At 42.1% G+C, this 19,894-nt stretch overlaps 1 protein-coding gene across 1 annotated transcript in view; it reads left to right on the top strand.

Moving 5' to 3' along the window:
• The window catches only part of FRMD3 (FERM domain containing 3), a 215,539-nt gene that overhangs the window by 150,178 nt on the left and 45,467 nt on the right, over positions 1 to 19,894 (top strand). The window contains exons 7-10 of the mRNA XM_024218149.2: positions 9,949 to 10,036; positions 12,894 to 12,982; positions 15,828 to 15,891; positions 18,687 to 18,775. Coding sequence (XP_024073917.1) covers positions 9,949 to 10,036; positions 12,894 to 12,982; positions 15,828 to 15,891; positions 18,687 to 18,775 — 330 coding nt within the window. The remainder of the gene's footprint in view (positions 1 to 9,948; positions 10,037 to 12,893; positions 12,983 to 15,827; positions 15,892 to 18,686; positions 18,776 to 19,894) is intronic.

The raw sequence follows: 19,894 nt of genomic DNA, 5'->3' as shown, positions 1-19,894 counted from the left end.
TCCTCTGCAAACAACAGCGACCCACCCTTCTAACCCAAATAAACAAATTTGAAGTCTTGGTCAAGGGTATAGAAAACCTCGCACCCTCTCCAGTGCCAACTCCAACCAACCATTTTTTTGGACACCGTTTGCGTCCGTTCCTGGCCAACTGGAAAACCATCACTACGGACAGATGGGTCCTGGAAATTATCAGATTGGGTTATGCCATCCCCTTCCTCTCCTTACCTCCCATCCTATCCCTTTTCAGGGACCCCTCTCACGAACAATTCCTCTATCAGGAGGTACAACATCTCATACATCTCGGAGCAATAGAGGAGGTACCTCCTCAACACAGAGGAAAAGGGTTTTACTCCCACTACTTCTTGACGGAAAAGAAAAACGGCAGTTGGCGCCCTATCCTCTATCTTCGACATTTGAACAAGTTCGTCAAGAAACAGAAATTCCGGATGGTTACTCTCCCAGTGATAATTCCGATGCTGGAGCAAGGAGATTGGTTTTCAACCCTCGACCTCCAAGATGCATATTTCCATGTCTCTATCCACCCTGCCCATCGATGTTTCCTCAGGTTTGCTGTGGGAGTGCAACACTACCAATACACAGTCCTCCCATTTGGCCTCTCCTCCGCACCATGTGTCTTCTCCAAGGTACTTGCAGTTGTAATAGCACATCTCGGGGCAAAAAAGGAATCCTCATATTTCCTTACCTGGACGACTGTCTCCTCAAGTCTCCCACTCAGTTAGAAGCGAACCACGCAACTCTTGCAACCCTTCACTGCTTCCGCACCTTGGGCCTGCAAATAAACAAAACCAAATCTACCTTACAACCTACCCAACAAATCAACTTCATTGAAGCCCACCTGTCCTGCATCTCTCCCCCAGGACAGATCCACACAATGGGCATCCTTATTACCCAGATAGGTGCCAGCCCACAGACTACTGTCCGAGACTCCCTACAGCTCTTAGGACATATGGCCACTTGCACATTTGTGGTAGCAAATGCTCGCCTGTACATGCGATGCCTTCAGGGTTGGCTAGCCGCAGTATACAAACCAAACAAGCACAGGCTAAACAGGTTACTAACTATGCCCCAGAAAGTCAAGGACTCACTTCTCTGGTAGACCTCTCCCACATAGGCACGGACTCAGCGCCCACCGGCAGCTACCCGCCCCCCCGCCAAGCTCATCTTTGCCTCCTCCCCTGAGGATGCCGCGTGCCCACTTTTTCCCTCTAGCTCCCAGCGCTTGCGCCGCAAAACAGCTGTTTCGCGCAGCTGGGAGGGAGGGGAGAGGAAGGGGAACGCGGCGTGCTCAGGGAAGAGGCGGGGCCGGGGCGGGGATTTGGGGAAGGGGTCCAATAGGGAGAGGGAGGGGCAGAGTTGGGGCAGGGACTTTGGGGAAGGGGTTGGAATGGGGTGGGGAAAGGGTGGAGTCGGGACGGGGAAGAGGGCGGGAGACGCGAGCCCCACCGGCGCTGGGGAAAGTTGGTGCCTATGCTCTCCCATCAACCTCTGCACCAGGATTCCCTTCCGACAAGATCCCTCTTCAATTACCATCACCACAGATGTATCCCTCACAGGATGGGGAGCATACATCGGCCACCTCACCACTCAGGGTCTACGGGCCACTTCAGAAACCAAGCTTAACATAAATTTGCTAGAGCTCCAGGTCGTATGCAATGCCTGCCTCCATTTCCTTCCCATCATCCAAAACCGTCGAATTCGAATCATGACCGACAACATCACATGCATGTTTTATGTCAACAGACAGAGGGGAGCCCAGTCACACTCCCTTTGCACAGAGGTGGTAAAACTTTGGAACTGGTGCCTTCAACACAATATCCATATCTCCGCCTTATACCTGCCAGGTTCTCAGAACACCACCACAGACGAGCTCAGCCGATCGTTCCCCATATAGCACGAGTGGGAACTCAATGACTCCATTCTTTCCAACATTTTCCAGACCTGGGGCTATCCCCAACTGGATCTATTTGCCACAGCAACAAACAAAAAATGCTCGACATTCTGCTCCAGAGCAAGCCTGGGGAAACACGCACGGGGAGACGCCTTTATGCTCCCTTGGACCGAAGCTGTCATGTATGCATTCCCACCAATGCCTCTATTGTACAGAGTAATTCAGAAGATATAAACAGACAGAGCCAACATCATTCTCATAGCCCCAGCGTGGCCCAGACAACCGTGGTACCCCTTCCTCCTGCGCACGTCGGTCAAGTCACCCATTCCCCTTCCCCCACTCAGCAACCTCCTATCACAGCGCAGGAGACAACTATTTTACCCCGACATACAACGTCTCCACCTGAGGGCCTGGCTGATCAATGGTTCTCTAATGCGGAGTTAACATGTTCGGACCAAGTACGCACTGTCTTGCTACACAGCAGAACACACAACATGCGTGCTACCTACCTGCATAAATGGAAACGGTTCACGTCTTGGTGCGCTGACAAGCAGACCTCTCCAGTTTCTGCTTCACTCCCACTGATACTGGTTTACCTGTTACACTTTAAAACATCTGGCCTCTCTACGAGCTCACACAAGGTCCACCTTGCAGCAATCACCGCCTTCCACCATAAGATTGCCCATCCAGTCACCAAAAGGTTCCTGAAGGGTATCCAGACATTATATCTGGATGTGAAACCACCTGCTACACCTTGGGATTTACACCTAATCCTCAAAGCCCTGATGAATACACCCTTTGAACCGATGACTACCTGCTCCCTTCTCCACCTATCCATGAAGACTGCCTTCCTCATAGCAATCACGTCTGCCAGATGCGTAGGAGAAATGGGAGTGCTTATGGCGGACCCTCCGGATACCACGTTCTTCCGCGATAAGGTCACGCTCCGCATACATCCAAGGTTCTTACCTAAGATACACTCTTCCTTTTACCTCAGTAAACCTAGACACCTCCCAACATTTTTCCCAAAACCTCACGCTATCACCTTTGAATCAACAATGCACACTCTTGATGTTCGCAGAGCATTATCCTTTTACCTGGATAGAACAAAACCATTTAGGAAAACCCCCAGACATTGTCTTTACTACTCAGCGCTCACAAGGAAATGCTATCTCTACACAGAGACTCTCCAAATGGATTGCTGACTGCATACGCCTTTGTTACCAACTCAGGCAAATACAACCTCCTACATCAATTAGAACACACTCTATCAGAGCTGTCTCCACTTCCCCGTCTCTGCAATGTCCCACTGTCTGACATACGCAAGGCAGCTACCTGGGCATTGAGCCTTACCTTCGCTAATCACTATGCTCTCATCCACACTGCAGCATCTGACACCAGATTGGGTAGAGCTGTCTTGTCAACAGCCTTCTTGCCTCATCTGAAGTCCCAACCATCTTAAGGGATACTGTTTTTCAGTCACCTGGAGTGGAGCACCCCAGGGACACCTCTCGAAGAAGAAGAGGAGGAGGTTACTCACCCTGTGCAGTAACGGACGTTCTTCGAGATGAGTGTCCCTGTGGGTGCTCCACTACCCACCCTCCTCCCCTCTACTTTGGAATTTGTAACACACTCCATTGTAGAGAAGGAACTGAGGAACCTGGGCTGTGCACATGCTATTCAAACACTGACAGCTTGTGAGGCAGGCACAGCGCGTGTGCAGCCCATAGGGGTACTGCTGTAGAAATCTCTGATCGAAGGTGCTGGGATGCACCTTGACCTGAAGTGGAGCACAGGGACACGCATCTCGAAGAACATCAGTTACTGCACAGGGTGAGTAACCTCCTCTTCCCCTTCACACTGAGAACTGCATCCTAGGAAGTAGGTTTACTAGGGCTTGCTATTTGGGCAGAGGCCAGCCTCACTGCTGTCCGTCTCCTCGGATAAGCTCCTGGAGCACAGAGTTGTTTTCATCACTGCATTAAGTTATTATGGAATGTCATTATGTTGAGATACAAATATCTAAAAGGTGGTTTGCTAAACACAGTTGTTTGAGATATTGTGTGACTTCAGGAATCTCTTAGTTAAGTGCTTTGAAATCATCTGATATAAGGAACTAAATAAGTTGTGTTATTAAATCATAAACACTGTAAATATTTGTTTTAAATGAATGATTGAAATTTTATGATCATGAGTGGGAAATTTACATAAAGAACAAAAAGGATTCTGATATCTGGATGGACTTGATATTTGTGTTTTTCCTGGCTTTCAAATTTTCCACTAGGATTTCAGCAATTAGGCTGTTAACTAGTTGGTAATGTTTCTTTCTTTTTCACATACAGAATAATTTAAAGCTTTTGCTCTGTTGTGATACCGGTTGCCATGGGAATTCCAAGAGGAGCAATGCCATTGCTTAGTTAGTTTGCAAAGTTTTGCCTTGCTATTTTTAATTTAAAAGACTCAATGACAAACTACGGAACAGGGTTGGAAAGTAGTTTAGAAGATTTTTCATTCTGCACTTCTCTATAAAGCTATTTGCATGGTAATTTCATCGTAATTACTGTAAAGCAATGCAGTCAAAAACTGTATACTAACTGAGTTTACTAACAGTGCCTTTTTTACTTCTGGGATAATCTTAATATATTTGTATTTACGGGAATGAGGCACCATTTAGAGTTTTAGGTGCTTAATCCTCCTTAGTCTCTCCATCAAAAACTAAAAACCTAATGCCAAGTCTTGAAGTCTTTACTCGGGTTTTAATGTAGCCTGCAATCAAAACTGTTCTTGAGCACATAGGAAGTTTGTCTGAATAAGGGCAAACTAAAAACTGTGTAAGAAGTCAGCATATCGGACACATGGCTTCGTAGAATTTTCAACTAGCATGGATAAAAAAGATTAAAAAAACCCACACAATCTGGTAGCTGCTCCTGACATGTAAGAAATAAATCACCCAGAGAATCCTTTATAGAACACAGGCAAATCCACATAAACTTAAAAGAAAACGTAAATGTCTTGAGTTCTGCTAAAAGATGCCACCCGTGATCTAGCATATAATGAGGTGGAGAACATTTCAGAGATGGAGGGCCTTCATAGAAAGTCCCTGTGATCTGTCTTGTTGAGATTATAGCAGAGAATGATCAGCATCAACAACCCTGAGTGAAAGGGAATCTCAAAAGGGACTTCATTCTATGTTATTTAAACCTGTATAAACGTAGAGGAGTGGAGGGCTTGCAGCTTACATTGGCTTCAGTGGAAACTGAGGATGCTTAGCACTTCTGAATATTAGATCATTACATGAATGCTTTGTAAGTCTTTGAATTGCTTTTAACCTGTCCACAGTTTAATGCTGAGCAATGACTCCTGGAACGAACATAGTATAAGTGTTCAGCAGCAGGTGGCTCCAAGTGATACAAAAGTGATTACAAAACCATGAATAATAACTTTTAAATAATGCTTTGCACTGGTAGATCTCAAAGCATTTTAGAAATAAGTGTCATTATCCCCGTTTCACAGATGGGGAAACTGAAGTACAGAGAGTGGAAGTGACTTGCCCAACGTCATTCAGCAGGCCAGGGGCAGGAAATAAATCTGACCAACACTTTTTTGATTCACTAGTCCATGGTTCCCTAAAAACAAACATATAATAAACTATTTAAAGAAACGAGACCAATAATCCTATGAGGTGCACCGTCAACTCTCTGACTGCAGCAAAGGATGTGCTTTGCTTCTCATCAGGCCCCAAATGATAGTGAATGAAGGAAAAATGGATTTTAGAAGTGAATTAGTGTGAGGGGCAGGGGAGCAAGTAGTGTCAGTGACATCGCCCTTAATCCACATCCCTGGAAAGCATTTCCCATTGAGCTACATAACTCCCTGGCCTTCAAAGAGCATCAGATCCAGAGGTGCATATGGAAGTAAATAGTGAGAGTTTCTACATCCTCTAATGTACACTTCTCATTAGTTTAAAAGAAAATAGCAGAACATGTTATGAGCTGCTCAGTTCTTCAGTTGGAGCATCTCTTCTTCAAAGTTTTAGCTGGCGCTTTGAAATGGATAGATTCCCGTGGGATAGTTGCTGCGTGCACACAGGATGAGTCATTAACGCATAGCTTATCCCAGTTGTAGAGCTCTGAATTCAAATCAGAAATGCATTTTTTCATTTTGTATTGTAGGCTGCCAGGCTTTTCTGCACAAAAAAATATCAGTCCTTTTTCCTGAGTGCACAGTTCTGGGCTTTCTGACCTGGAAACTGATCATGTTAAATTTCTGAAGATGTAATATATTTAGGATTCTCTTTAATGCTGAATAAATTATATATGTGTGCACATGTGAGGCCTACTGGAAATACAATAATTTCAATCAGGAAAGCATTCCCAGCTTTCCTGATTGAAGTGAAATATAAACCACAGAGATACTTGGTTGTGTTCCCTAGTTTGCAGGTTAAGGGCATTAATTGGATGATTTCCCCCAGATGAAAGGACTTTGTGAGGCCATCTTAAGCAGAAAGTTTAAAGGCTCCTGACACTGATCAAAAGTAGCATCTAATGTTAAGACCGTGATCAATTTTCAGCTTGCCCTGATGTTAGGATTTGACATAGGTACATTTATTTAGAAAAAAGAAACGATCTCCTTACCATGAAAAGGGCCAATTAGATTATTAAGGTTAGATTTAGTTCATTCTCATGCTGTTGCTTGGACAGCTTAGAGGTCATCAAACATGTTATGTGCCTCCATGATGATCTGTCCTGAGCCATTTTTGCCATGTTATGCAGTAGGATAGCTATGAGGAATATGTGTCTGTTGATGCCATCCAGCCATCATGTTTTAGGACTTCTGGGGGGTCTTTTCCATCCCGCTTTCATTGGGTCAGAGTCAAAGATACTTCTCGCAGGGAAGCTCAGGCAGAATAGATGACCATACCACCTTAGAGAGTGTTGGGCATCCATTTGAGAGAGCATGATCTGTCTAGTTAGGAAGAAGCTCTCTTCATTCAACTTGAATTCATACTGTTTGATGTTTTTGATCATTTGTAGATACTTCATCTGAGTGGTGTCCAACCTCTTTATAGTCTTGATAGTGATCAGCCACACGTCACATATTGACCACCAAAGCATTATATATCCTTAGCTTCATCTCTCTGCTTGTCAAGGTTTTTGATTTGTGAAAGATGTTCTTGATGAGGTATCCTGTTACTTACGATAATTTTGCAGTGTGGGCTTCAAGTGCTTTCTTGTTGCTGACCATGTTATTGACAATAGAGACGAGGTAGATTAAATCACTGACAATCTTGACTAGATGGTTGCCCACGAAGATGCTAGAGCCCATAGCATGTTCAAAATCACGAACTGGAAGACTTTTGGTTTTCCTCCAATTAATTTTCAGTCTGAGCTCTCCACCAAGCTTTCCAGGGCTTTAAATGCCACAGCCAGCTAATCCACTAGTTCAACAACTAGCACTATGCCATTGGGAAAATCGATGTTGGTAAGATTCAAAGGGTATGCCTAAAATACATTTACTTAGTGTCTGGTCAAGTATGTAGTCTTTGACTGCATTGAAGAGTTCTGGGGATGCAATGCATCCTTGTCGAACACTTGATGTAATTCGGAAGAAGGCAGTTATTTTCCCATTTTCAGGAATGCAGCTTGAGGAGTCGTCATATAACAGATGGAACATTCTACAGAGTTTGTCAAGGAAGCCTGTGAGTTTCAAGATCAGTCAAAGCAATTCCATGTTAATAATGAAAAGCGGTCTTGAAATAACAAATGCAGTGTGAATTGGATGCTTGAATTTTCATGCCTTCTCAATAAGCTGGCACACTGTGAAGATTTGCTCTGTTGTGGAATGGCTGGGCGTGAAGCCAACTTGTTATGGTCTTCTTTTTCTGAAGATATCTGAGGGTCAGGCCAATAAGACAGAAACAAAAACTTTCCTTGGGATGGATAGAAGAGTACTGTGCTGCAGTAGTCACAACAGTCTTGTTTGCGGCCTTTACATTTCCAAAGCAGTAAAATAGTGCCTTTTTGCCAGTTGGATGGGACTGACTCTGTTCTCCGGATGATATTGTCAGTGCCTGCAACTGCAAATAATAGCTGGTTTGGCGCTTTTTAATGGTTCTGCAGGAATTCCACAGATTCCTGCCACCTTATTTCCCATAGCGTTACTGATATCTCTGTGTATTTTGTCGATAGAGAATTCCCCAGGTTCATTTTATGCAGATCAGGTCATTTCAGCAGAGGCCTTAATATCAGGCTCCAAAGAATATTGGGGTGTGTTTAGTAGCTGATTGAAATGTTCGCTCCAGCCTGCCATGCACTCTGCTTCTGTATTGGTTAGCTCACCAGAACTGGAGTAGACAGTGCCAAGTGACTAACTTCTCTCATCAGTGAGGTCACACAAGTGTTTGTTTAAGGAGACAACATTGTTCCTAGCATAAGTTTCCTTGAGTGCAATAGCTTTAGCTTCCATAAAAGCTTTGTGGTCAGTATAGTATTGCTTTATTATGAGTGCAATTTAGTTTATGATATGTGATTATATTACCTCCAAATGAGCCTTGTGATGCTGTTCAATGGTGGTGAAGATATTAATGGAGATTCAGGGATTCTCGGTTCTCTTTTTGGGATCAATAAAGGTCATAGAGTCATCAATTATTTGAGATCTGAAGTATATCTAGAAGGATTGAGTATCAGTGAGACTCTGGCAGGGTCTCAAACCTGTTCAAGATTTCAACTGCATTATGGTCTCAAATGTTCCTGGATCTCTCACCTATGGCCTTTTAGAAGAGAACCATCAACATAACGTACTTAGACTTTCTTGAATAAAACACTGGCAGAGACTGAAGTTAAAACAGAGAAACGAATGTGAATTTTCATTATGGCAAGAGAATAACAGCGGGGTGCTGCAAGGTTGTGTACTAGGTCTGATGTTGATTAATATATTTACTAATGATTTGAAAAGAGGGGTGAGCGAGCTGTGACATAGCCAAATTTGCAGATGACAAAGGTGTTTAGGTTAGTCATCCCCAGGGAGACTGAGGAATGCCAGAGAGGACCTAAGAAAGCTAGGATAACACTGCAGGCAGCACAATGGCAGATGTAGTTCAATGTTTTGTAAATGCAAAATCATGCATATTGGAGGAAAACATTTGAACTACTCTGATGCCTTACAGGGTACTAAACTGATTGTATCACCTCAGGAAAGGGACCTGGACATCATTATGGGCAGCTCAATGAAGTCCTTGCTTCAATGGGCAGCTGTGGTCAAAACAAACTAGATATTAGGATACCACAAAGAGCTTTGTCTCTCAAATCACCAATATATCTATTTGAAAATACTGGCATTCCACAGTATCTTAAAAAAATAATCTTGCAATGATTTATAATGGAAGCTGGCAATGAAGGAGTTAAAACCAGTAACACTTGCTTCAGGGTTGAGACTTTGCATTCCATGTTTTAGGCTTTAGTGAATATTTGTGGTTGATTATGGACCACCCCCTAAAAAAAGGGCATATAATGGAAATGCTGACAGATTTTAAACTATGGTGGTGGTAGCAGGCTCTGCTATAATTAGGCATGTGTCTCAGTAGTCTGTGTAATATGATTGCCTTGTCAATACCCTGAGCTGGAAGGAATGTATCTTAATCTGGACAATCCTTTTAAATTAGTTTGGGAGGTTGTGTGTGGAAAAAACAGACGCTGAGGTTTATTTCATTGTAAGACTCAACTTGTGCGTACACGAGAAGATAACAAATATTTGATGGATACTTGATAACCCTGATTAACTGCACCGATCACTGGAGTCCTGGCGGTATGCAAAAAGCATCAAAACTTAATCTGAAAAGATTAGGCATTAGGGCAGAGATCACATGAAAGATCTCCTAGTTCCCTCTTTGTAAATGTTATATGGTTGAAATTGTGTACGTGTTAGTAGGTCTTTTCTTTCTTTGTCTGGTTTTGATGACTGTGGCCTACTGAACTGAACCAAAGTATACCTTTTATCTTGTGTTTTTGTTAAACTGCTACATTTGCCTTGTGTAATTTCAGTGGACAGAGCCCAGCTGTTGCTGAATTTAATTTACTACTGAAAGCACATTCTTTGGAAACCTATGGTGTTGATCCCCATCCTTGCAAGGTAATAGATCAGGTTTTTTAAATAAATTATCTTCTTACAGGTTAATAATGAATTAGTCCCATTTTTATCCAGCCATGTGTACTAAAACATTTCTAAAGAGCCTCCCCAGAAAGTTAGAGAGATCTTGCAGCTTTGTAAAATGTTGATTGACAAACACCTGTGTGTCAGTCCCAGAAGTACTGCCTAGCATAGGCAGTATTTCAGAGTATGACACTCTAGCAGGCTGTGTCAGTATGAGGAGATTTTTTTGGGGGTCCTGGCAGGTCACAAGTATTGTAATTCCATCCCAACCGTGTGAACAGCTTGTAGTGCTGTGCTGTCCTCTTACAACAGTTATTGCTCACAACTGTTTCTAGTCAACAGAAAATGATAGCCTGAGTAAACATACTAGGTAGAGTATATTTTGCTAAGTGTACTGTGGGAAAAGTTTTGATAACTGATCTTTTCTTTGCCATTCAAAACTCTCCCTTAATGTAATCTTATGGAGGGGTTTACGAAGTTTCAATCTTATATAGTGCATGTAATTCCTGAGAAACAGTATATTAGAGTTAAACAAATATTCTAGATGGGAAATACTTCACATTTTCCAATAATTTCAGTAACAATGTGTTACTGTTATCCAGAAGCCACAACCAATTGCTAGGACTTCTAGGCTAACATTTCAAACACAAGCGTTTCAGTTGCAGCTGCAAAATATACAAACCATAACACAAACAGGAAATTGCATATACAAAACGGTGAATTGGACATGTACTTATGTATTCAACTCCACGGTCCACTACTTTACTATTCTGTGATTCTTTTACAAAGGTGTCTTTGGTTAGAACCGCTAGTTGTCTCGTGTACAAATGAAGCCACCATACATCTGCATTTTTGAGTGATGGTGATTTGCCTTTATAATTTTGCTTTTAAAGTTGCCAGTTTTTACGATGCTCTAATTGTTGCTTTGAATTGAATTTGAATATTTCAACAATACTGCATTCCAACATGGTTTTATGGGGCAAACTAAGTGACCTATAGATCCCACGCACACATGTAGCAGTTTACCGTGGTCACCATTAAATAGTCAACCCTTATCCAAAGCTATATCTGCATTATTGCAGGTATTTCTTTTCTAAATTAGATATGGGGCCTGATCCAAAGCCCGCTGAAGTCAATGAAAAGACTTCCCTTTACTTCAGTGAGTTTTGGATGAGAACCATACTGCATTATTTCAGATGTCATTGTATAGTTATTGTAGACTTTTTAATAGTAATCACAATAGGGTACTTACATTTGAAACTGTGTCCCTCTGTGTTTTTGCTTTTACCTTCCACAGGAAGGTTAAAAAAACCCTGATATTCTTTGACTGCATAATGATTTGAAATAAAGCTTATAGAATAGTGAAGCAGATTATGCCAGGCAAATGAGCATTTGGAAATAGGCATAGGAAAGCTGGTTAGTATAAAACACGAACTGACCTAAACTTTTGCTCAGAAAAATTGAATCCAACCTTTTCTTTGTGGAATTCAAAAAAGTTTGGTTTATTGATTTAAAAGAAAACACCACTTAACACAAATGCAAAGTGCTCCACTTAGGAAGGAAAAATCAGTTTCACACATACAGAATGGGAAGAGACTGTCTAGGAAGGAGTACGGCAGAAAGGGATCTAGGGGTTATAGTGGGCCACAAGCTAAATATGAGTCAACAGTGTGATGCTGTTGCAAAAAAAGCAAACATGATTCTGGGATGTATTAACAGGTGTGTTGTGAGCAAGACATGAGAAGTCATTCTTCCGCTCTGCTCTGCGCTGGTTAGGCCTCAACTGGAGTATTGTGTCCAGTTCTGGGCACCGCATTTCAAGAAAGATGTGGAGAAATTGGAGAGGGTCCAGAGAAGAGCAACAAGAATGATTAAAGGTCTTGAGAACATGACCTATGAAGGAAGGCTGAAAGAATTGGGTTTGTTTAGTTTGGAAAAGAGAAGACTGAGAGGGGACATGATAGCAGTTTTCAGGTATCTAAAAGGAGGAGGGAGAAAACTTGTTCATCTTAGCCTCTAAGGATAGAACAAGAAGCAATGGGCTTAAACTGCAGCAAGGGAGGTTTAGGTTGGACATTAGGAAAAAGTTCCTAACTGTCAGGGTGGTTAAACACTGGAATAAATTGCCTAGGGAGGTTGTGAAATCTCCATCTCTGGAGATATTTAAGAGTAGGTTAGATAAATGTCTATCAGGGATGGTCTAGGCAGTATTTGGTCCTGCCATGAGGGTAGGGGACTGGACTCGATGACCTCTCGAGGTCCCTTCCAGTCCTAGAATCTATGAATCTTTGCACTTCTGGTTTCCTCCAAAATTGGAAATATCTAAATACAGCAAGAAAGGCTGTCTTGTGGCAATATTTCCAGCACAGATGATACTGTGAAGTATTGGAAATCATATGAGAGAGCTTGTTCCTATGAATTTCAAGGCTGAAGGACATAAGATGAGAATACCACATTTGGGCAAAACTGAATCTCTTGCTCATATTGGTGAGCATTTTGATATCAAATGGGACTATTTCTGTATGTGTTTGTAGAAAAGAATAAGCCTTTAAGTGCTACCATTGTGCCAAAGTCTACATGTGAAGAAAAACAAAACATAAGACAGTTTTATCCAGTCAAATAGTAAGTAAGAAACAAGACTTTTATTGCTGAGGATTGAACTTAGATGTTGAGAAAAATTTAGTTGACAAATAAGGCTTAGTCCTAAGACAAACACAGATACCGTATCTGTGACTGCAATGGACTAAGAATTTATACCATCAACAATATACATACATATGGGGTAGGGGAGAATCAAACAAATAGCTTTAATTTGTGTTTTTTCTCTTATTTTAAGGATTCAACCGGGACCACTACTTTTTTAGGATTCACAGCAACGGGCTTTGTAGTTTTCCAGGGAAATAAAAGAATTCATTTGTTAAAATGGTAAGCTATCAACTGTAATCAGGTTACTATATAAGATTATTTTAATTGTGTTTTTCCTCCTAATTCCTTTAAGGAAGCTACAGGGAATATTGAAGATTCACTTCTTTGCCCTTTCACATTTTATTTTTCAAGGATTTTTAGATTACTTATGAAAAATAAATTGGTCTCATTCTACTTCTTACTGGAAATTAGTCTACATGACAAACTTGGACAAGTCAAACTAATTGACAGAGATGCTTACGGATTGAATAGCTGTGATGTTGGAGGTCACTAATGTGGTATAATGGCAAGGGTGCAAAGGGAAGCTTTCACAATTCCTACCACGTTATGCTTGGCTCTTGAATGTGCTGTCAATTCCTCATTCAAATATGAAAAGAAAAAATAGGATTTTTTTTTAAAGTACTCCAGGTGGGAGAGGAGGTGGGATTTTATATGTTTATAAATGATCATTCCTTTTCAGATTTCTAAATATAAGTAGATTTGGTCCCTATGCTTTTTCTTTCTTAAGGCAACTTGCTTCTTATCTCAAGGATTTCACTGTTATAGGGCACATCTGAAGCTATGACAACGTTAGTGAAGACAGATTGAAGCTCTCTTGCCAGCATTTCCAGTCTTTTTCATAAAATCTCCAGTTTTTTGGTAGCTGATGGAATAATTTAGAAATTATGGTGTACTCCACTTATTTTCATCTTAAATAGCTCTGATAAGCAAGGGTTATGCAGAAAGTCAATGGTCAAATTCCAGAATAGGCCACTGCTTTGATTAGAATGATTGGCAGTTATAGTTATATTTGGTGTGGCATACAGCCAAGTCTTTGGCCCAGGCTAATTTCCCTTTATATCACTCCATTGGTGCAAGGGAATTAATGCTGCCCCAGAGGGTCAGATGGGGATTCTCTTGTCATAGCCTAATCCCATACCTTCCAACATTCTTGGAGAAAACCCTAGAACTTTCAAGTGTTCATAAATTTGCACAATTTTGAATAATTTTGTAGATACATTCCAAGACTAAGAGAAAGAAGGATAGAGGAAAGAAGAGATGCAAAAGTCTTCAGCATTTCATATTCTTCGCCATTTGTTTCCTGGCAAAACATTTTATTCATCTGTTTCATCCTATTACTAGCATTTAATTCCAGCTCCCCAATCATCTACACTGCAAAATAACCCCTTCCTCCAAATCAGTTTAATTGCTAATAAAAGCAACCCCACTCAAAATAACCACCTTCATTGCAAGATAAAACCAAACCAAATGCCACCCCAAAAACCAATACTTCATGCCAATTTAATTGCAAAACATCCCCCCACACATACTGGAAGTATTGGGGGGAGCACTGGGAGAGTTTTCATTGACGCCTCAGCCATCCTCCCCACTTTAACTCCAAAGGTCTGAGTGGGCAGTTCAAGTAGTCAGAGCAATTGCTGAACAGATGACAGGAGCAACTGCCTCCTAGATGGCTCTTCACGTGTAATGTTCCCAGAGCATCATCTTAGAAGGGGGTGGAACGGAGCTGTCATTGATTGCCATTCCCCAAGAGGTGGGGGAATAGAGAAGAGCAGCCATACAGATGGGGATTTCTTTGTAGACTGTTTTTTCCCTGCAGATGTACAGAAACATCTAAAATCCCCATGAAGTTGGCCAGTCTGGAATCCCCCACTTGCCTAAAATCAGAGTAGCCACCTCTATCTATTTCTCCCTAAACTGCAGTCAAATGAAAGCATTCTTGGGGGTGTGGCTACGGATGGGGTTGGGATGTGGCTGGGGCACATGGTACTCTGGTGATCTGCAACCTTCAGGTATCTTCCCTTGTGTTAAAACCTTTCATTGTGTACTGGCAAATCATGCTCATCTCAAATAAATGGATCAGTCAAAAAAGAAAAAAGAAGCAAAATAGTAGCCTTATCACAGAGCCTCAGTTAAAATATCTGAGTAATCATCAGTCCTTCCATTGATATGGTACATTTATGATTAAAATGCAGTACCTGTCAGAAAGTTTTTTCTTTGTATCACATTCTTCTTTGCATCTAGAATCTCTTCAGTGCCAACCATTTGCTTGCTAAAGTCTTAGAAATGTTTATGAGAAGCTACAGTAATTTTAATAGTTTTATTCATTTCATAATTTATCATGCAATTAAATGAAAATGAACTAGGAGGGGAAGGAGGTTATTGCACTACTGGTATGTCCTCTTTTAGTGGTTTAAATCTTGATTAGGACACACCATAAAATATGTTTTATCTCATTGTACCCAATATTAGAGATACTAAGCATCATAAAGACCCATGCAATGTGACATATTATGCGCTATTTGTAAGTGCTCAGATACAATGATGAGTGACATCAATGCATAAATAAGCAGGTATGCAAATAGATGGGATATTGCTGGTGAGAAATGAGATGCATTTGCAGCATTCGGTCTGGAAACTTCCAGACCTTTCTATACAGCACCTGGCTCCTAAATGTGTTACCCGTTCGTCATTTTAAGTACCAAATGGGTTCCAAGATTTTAAAGATGAGAAATTTATATTTATACTTCAGAATATTTATCTCTACTTCTCAGCAGCTTCCTTCTCTTTCCTCCCTGGTTCAAATGAACTCTTTAAAGGCTCACAACAATGTGGAAAGCATAACATCCCAAGTCTATATTCTCTACTCTGAAGAAAATTAGTACTGTATATTGTTTGCTCTAGCACTATGGATTTTACACTATTTACCAAGAGTGCACTGTTGATGAGATAATAACATTTTGTTCCATGGCAGCCTGCTCTATATTTGTGAATCAGTTAAATTTGCACATCACTTTTATTCGCTGCAATTTTTTCCTTTACTTAAAAGATTTTTTCTTCTTAGGGCTGATGTCTGTAAATTGAAATTTGAAGGGAAGACATTTTATGTGCTTGGAGCTCAGAGAGAGGTTGGATATTATTTTTATACTAAATTAGTATGGGTGATTTAGATTTAATTTTAAAAAGCTACTAATGTATTTTAATTTTAAAACGGGTCTTTTTAATGGATGGTTTGACAAATTGTATTTCATATATTGTAGATTACATGTAAAATAAAAATAAACTTGTGTCTTTTTTTTATTGTTTTTGAGAAAAAGGTATCTAATTTGACAAAGGGATTAGATCTGACAACATCTATTAGGTTTATCTAATCCAACCATGCAGTGCAGGGATTGTTCCTTACAATTTGTTCCCTAGTATTTATCCAGTCTAGTTTTAAGGGTCAAATTATCTAAATGTGGGAATTGCACCAGCATAAAACGTGAGTAATGCACAGGAGTGTCAAGCCCCTGACCTCTATAGTTAAATTTTCAAGTGGGCTGTTACAGGGTGGACTGGGATTTTTAAGAGGGAACTGGCAGGCCACTTGAGACTCATTAACAGCCTCACTATGGGGCCTGACAGAGGGCAACTGGTTTTTAGAAAGCGGGGGGGAACAGGAAACAGGGAGAGGATGCTGTGGTAGTTACTGCAAAAGAGCTGCAGTGAGCAGAAGGCTCCTGCAGTGACTCTGAGAAACCAGGGGAGCAGCAGTGGGGGTTTGCCTGCTGATGTCTACACTTGAATAAAAGACCCGTGGCCCGGCCCTGGCTGGCTCGGGGTCAGCTGACTCAAGCTCGCTGGGGCTCAGGCTGTGGGTCTAAAGAGAGCTGTATAAATGCTCAGTCTTGGGCTGGAGCCCAGGCTCTGGGATCCTACCCACTTGTTGGGTTCCAGAGCTCGGGCTCCAGCCTGAATGCAAATGTCTACACAGCAATTTTACAGCCTCACAGCCCATGCCCTGTGAGCCTGAGTCAGCTGACTGGGGCCAGCCATAGGTGTGTAACTGCTGTGTGTATATATATATACCCTCAGAGCCAGAGAGTTGGACAAGGCAGACAGAGATCAGTGGAAGACTCGAGTTAATAGGAGCCTTGGTGTGGTTGCTTGAATTATATTGGGCCTTTAAGGACAGTTTGAATTATTTTGACTTTTATGTTAATAAACCAGAACCCAAGAAAGGCTGCTGCTGTTTGACTTGTGAAACTTTTTGGGAGTTGAGTCCAGAAAGGTAAACTGAAGCAGGGTACTATAGAGTCACTCCAGACACAAGAAGCACTCAGGAGGCAGCTGACCCTGTTATATGGGCCTTAACCCAGACCTGAATTTTAAAGTCTCTTGATTTGTTTGGTGCATCCTGCTGACTTGCGGGAGAAGCTCACTATCTAGTGTCTGTATAGTTAGTTTCTTCTAGTATTCGTTCATTCTCCAGTGTTCTGACCACAGAGGCTCTGCCTAGAGCAGTGGTTCCCAAACTGGGGTTCGTGAACCCCTGGGGGTTCGCAGAACGTTACAGGGGGTTCACCAGAAAAATTTCACTAATGGCGGACAGAGGACCCCGGGCATTGGAGACAGCAGGTGGGACCCGGGTTGCAGGGCAGACACCCCGAGCCCCAGGGAGAGCAGGGACGGGCAGTTGGGGCTGGCAGCCCGAGTCCTGGCGGTCAGCGGGGGAGCCGGCAGCCCAAACCCCAGCGCTCTGTGCGGGGCTGGCAGCCCGAGCCCCAGGGAGAGCAGGGCTGGGCAGTTGGGGCTGGCAGCCCGAGCTCCGTCCCCATCAGCGGGGGAGCCGGCAGCCCGAGCCCCAGGAAGAGAGGGGTGGGCGGTTGGGGCATCCATCACACTGAAGAAATTTAAACTTAAATCCCTGAAAATATTCATTTTTAGGAGGGGGTTCACGAGATTTCATAATTTAGTGAAAGGGGTTCGCGGGCTGTTAAAGTTTGGGAACCACTGGCCTAGAGCATTCCTCTTAACCTGCCCATGACCTTCGGGATCGTAGAATAATGCAGGTCAGAGTGATGTTGAGCATCGGTGTCTCCAAGGCTGTGGCCATGTTGAGGACCATAGTCTAGATGGGAGAGGGAGGATGGAAGAAAGAAAGCTAGACACGGGGAACCAGAAACTAGCGGGGGATATAGAATGAGCCACTGCAAGGGATATGGGGGGAGTCAGTCCAGGGAAATAGGGAAATTTAAATGAGAAAGCTGGTGGGGCGGGCGGGGGGGGAGTTTGAAGTTGCGGATGAAGAGAGCCAGAGATAGGCATGGACATGGTAGCGAGAAAGAAAGTCAGCAGGGAGTAGGGGGTAGCCAAAGAGAGGGAAGGAGGACAAGGGGGGGCTATGTGGAGAACAAGAGCGAGAGAGGAGAGCATAGTGGAAAGTCAAGGGGGAGCCAGGTCAGAGTGGATGGGGGAACTCGAGGAGAAAGTGATGGCTTTGGGGGAGAGAATTTATTGTCTTTATATGCAGGAGATGCAAAGAATTCAAGGATTTGACGGGAATTGAGGCAATGCATATTCATTAAATATGAAAATTAGGATGTTGCTTCATTTGCATAAAACTCAGCTTTCTCTGCCTACAGCTATAATGGGTATGACCTTGAGTCCATTTCTCTGTTAACAAATCACTCGACCAGCTCCTTCTCCCCCACAAAAGTAGCTTTGTTATGTGAAAAATCAATTTTCACAGATGGGGGGTGTGTGGGGGGGGGAAATCAAGTGCAAATGGGTTGCAATGAAGTGTGGATTAGTATCACTTAGGAAAATTTGATCCTAAATGTTTCTAGTGGACAGAGTTTCTATCAGTTACCTGGAAGACTATTTCACAGTCTTAAAGAATTCAACTTTTATGTTTTTTCTTATTTCTTTTTTCTACACTTAGAAAAAGGCTATGTTGTCATTTCATACCTCTACACCAGCAGCCTGCAAGCATCTTTGGAAGTGTGGGGTGGAGAACCAGGCTTTTTATAAGTAAGTAAATCTACATCAGTTCATCATAGTAAAAGAAAAGCATGTGCACTAGGGTAGAAGATGGTTCCATGTGAAATTTTGTGTGTGTCATTAACAGGATGGAAGACATAAACAGTATTGCTGCATCATTAAATGTAGATGCCAAAAAAGCATATTTGGATAAATATGCAAATGAGAATCATAGTTGGAGGCATTTGGTGCTTTTTAGGGTGGAGGATCAAGAACTTTCTTCCAAACAGCCTGTATTAGCTAAGATTGTAGCAGCAGTGTGTAGCTAAGTGAATAGGATGACAGACCGGGAGTCAGGGAACATGGGTATTACTCTTGGTTCAGCTGTTGACCACCTCTGCAAACTTGAGCAAGGCACTTAACTGTTCTGTATCTCAGTTTCTCCTATGAGTAACATGGAGAGAATAATGCTACCCACCTCTATTAAGTGCTTTGAGATCTATGCTAGGAGTGTGCTAAGCCGTAAGTATTATTCATCTGGGCATTTTTGAATAAACATTGTTTTCCAGTGAAGCCACAAGGGCTGGTAAGTGGTGACTAGGAATTCCACAGCATGGGTTAATACACTTCAAAAAGATGGAAGTGCTGTTGGATGCATTTGGGAAAGTTGCCACTCATCTAGTACAAAAAGTAAATGGCTGTAAATCAGTTGCAAGAGAAGGAAGAAGTCCAGAAACTATCCCCCCTCCTACACCTCAAAAGATACCGTGCAGATAAATCATCAAAGGTACTCGTTCATTTTTCCCTTTCCCCAGTTAACTTAATTAGATCTTTCGCCTTGTATACTAACATTTCCCTTTGGGCATGTTTCTTTTATTCCTGCTACTTTGAGTTTCTTTACAGCATCTGGCATACTTTATTTTGTAAAAATACTGTTTCTTGGTGCTTGCAAAGTAGCCAACACTGATGGGAGGGGGAATGACTTGTGACTGGGTAGATAGAATTTGTGTTTTAACAAGGGTGTTAATTATCTGTTTTATGTTGAAGCAGGTTCTTTCTTTCAGTTTAACATGGATGCAACAGTGTGTTGAATGAAAGGCATAAAATATAGGCCTGTTACAATATAGCCATTAATTTAGTTATATTCCATTTGAAAACTATTTTTGAAGC

The sequence above is a fragment of the Terrapene carolina genome, unplaced genomic scaffold, assembly GCF_002925995.2.
Source record: "Terrapene carolina triunguis isolate 2854851 unplaced genomic scaffold, T_m_triunguis-2.0 Scaffold113, whole genome shotgun sequence".
NCBI classification, from domain to species: domain Eukaryota; kingdom Metazoa; phylum Chordata; order Testudines; family Emydidae; genus Terrapene; species Terrapene triunguis.
The sequence above is the reverse complement of the archived record's forward strand: the minus strand, read 5'-3'. Positions and strand labels throughout refer to the sequence as shown.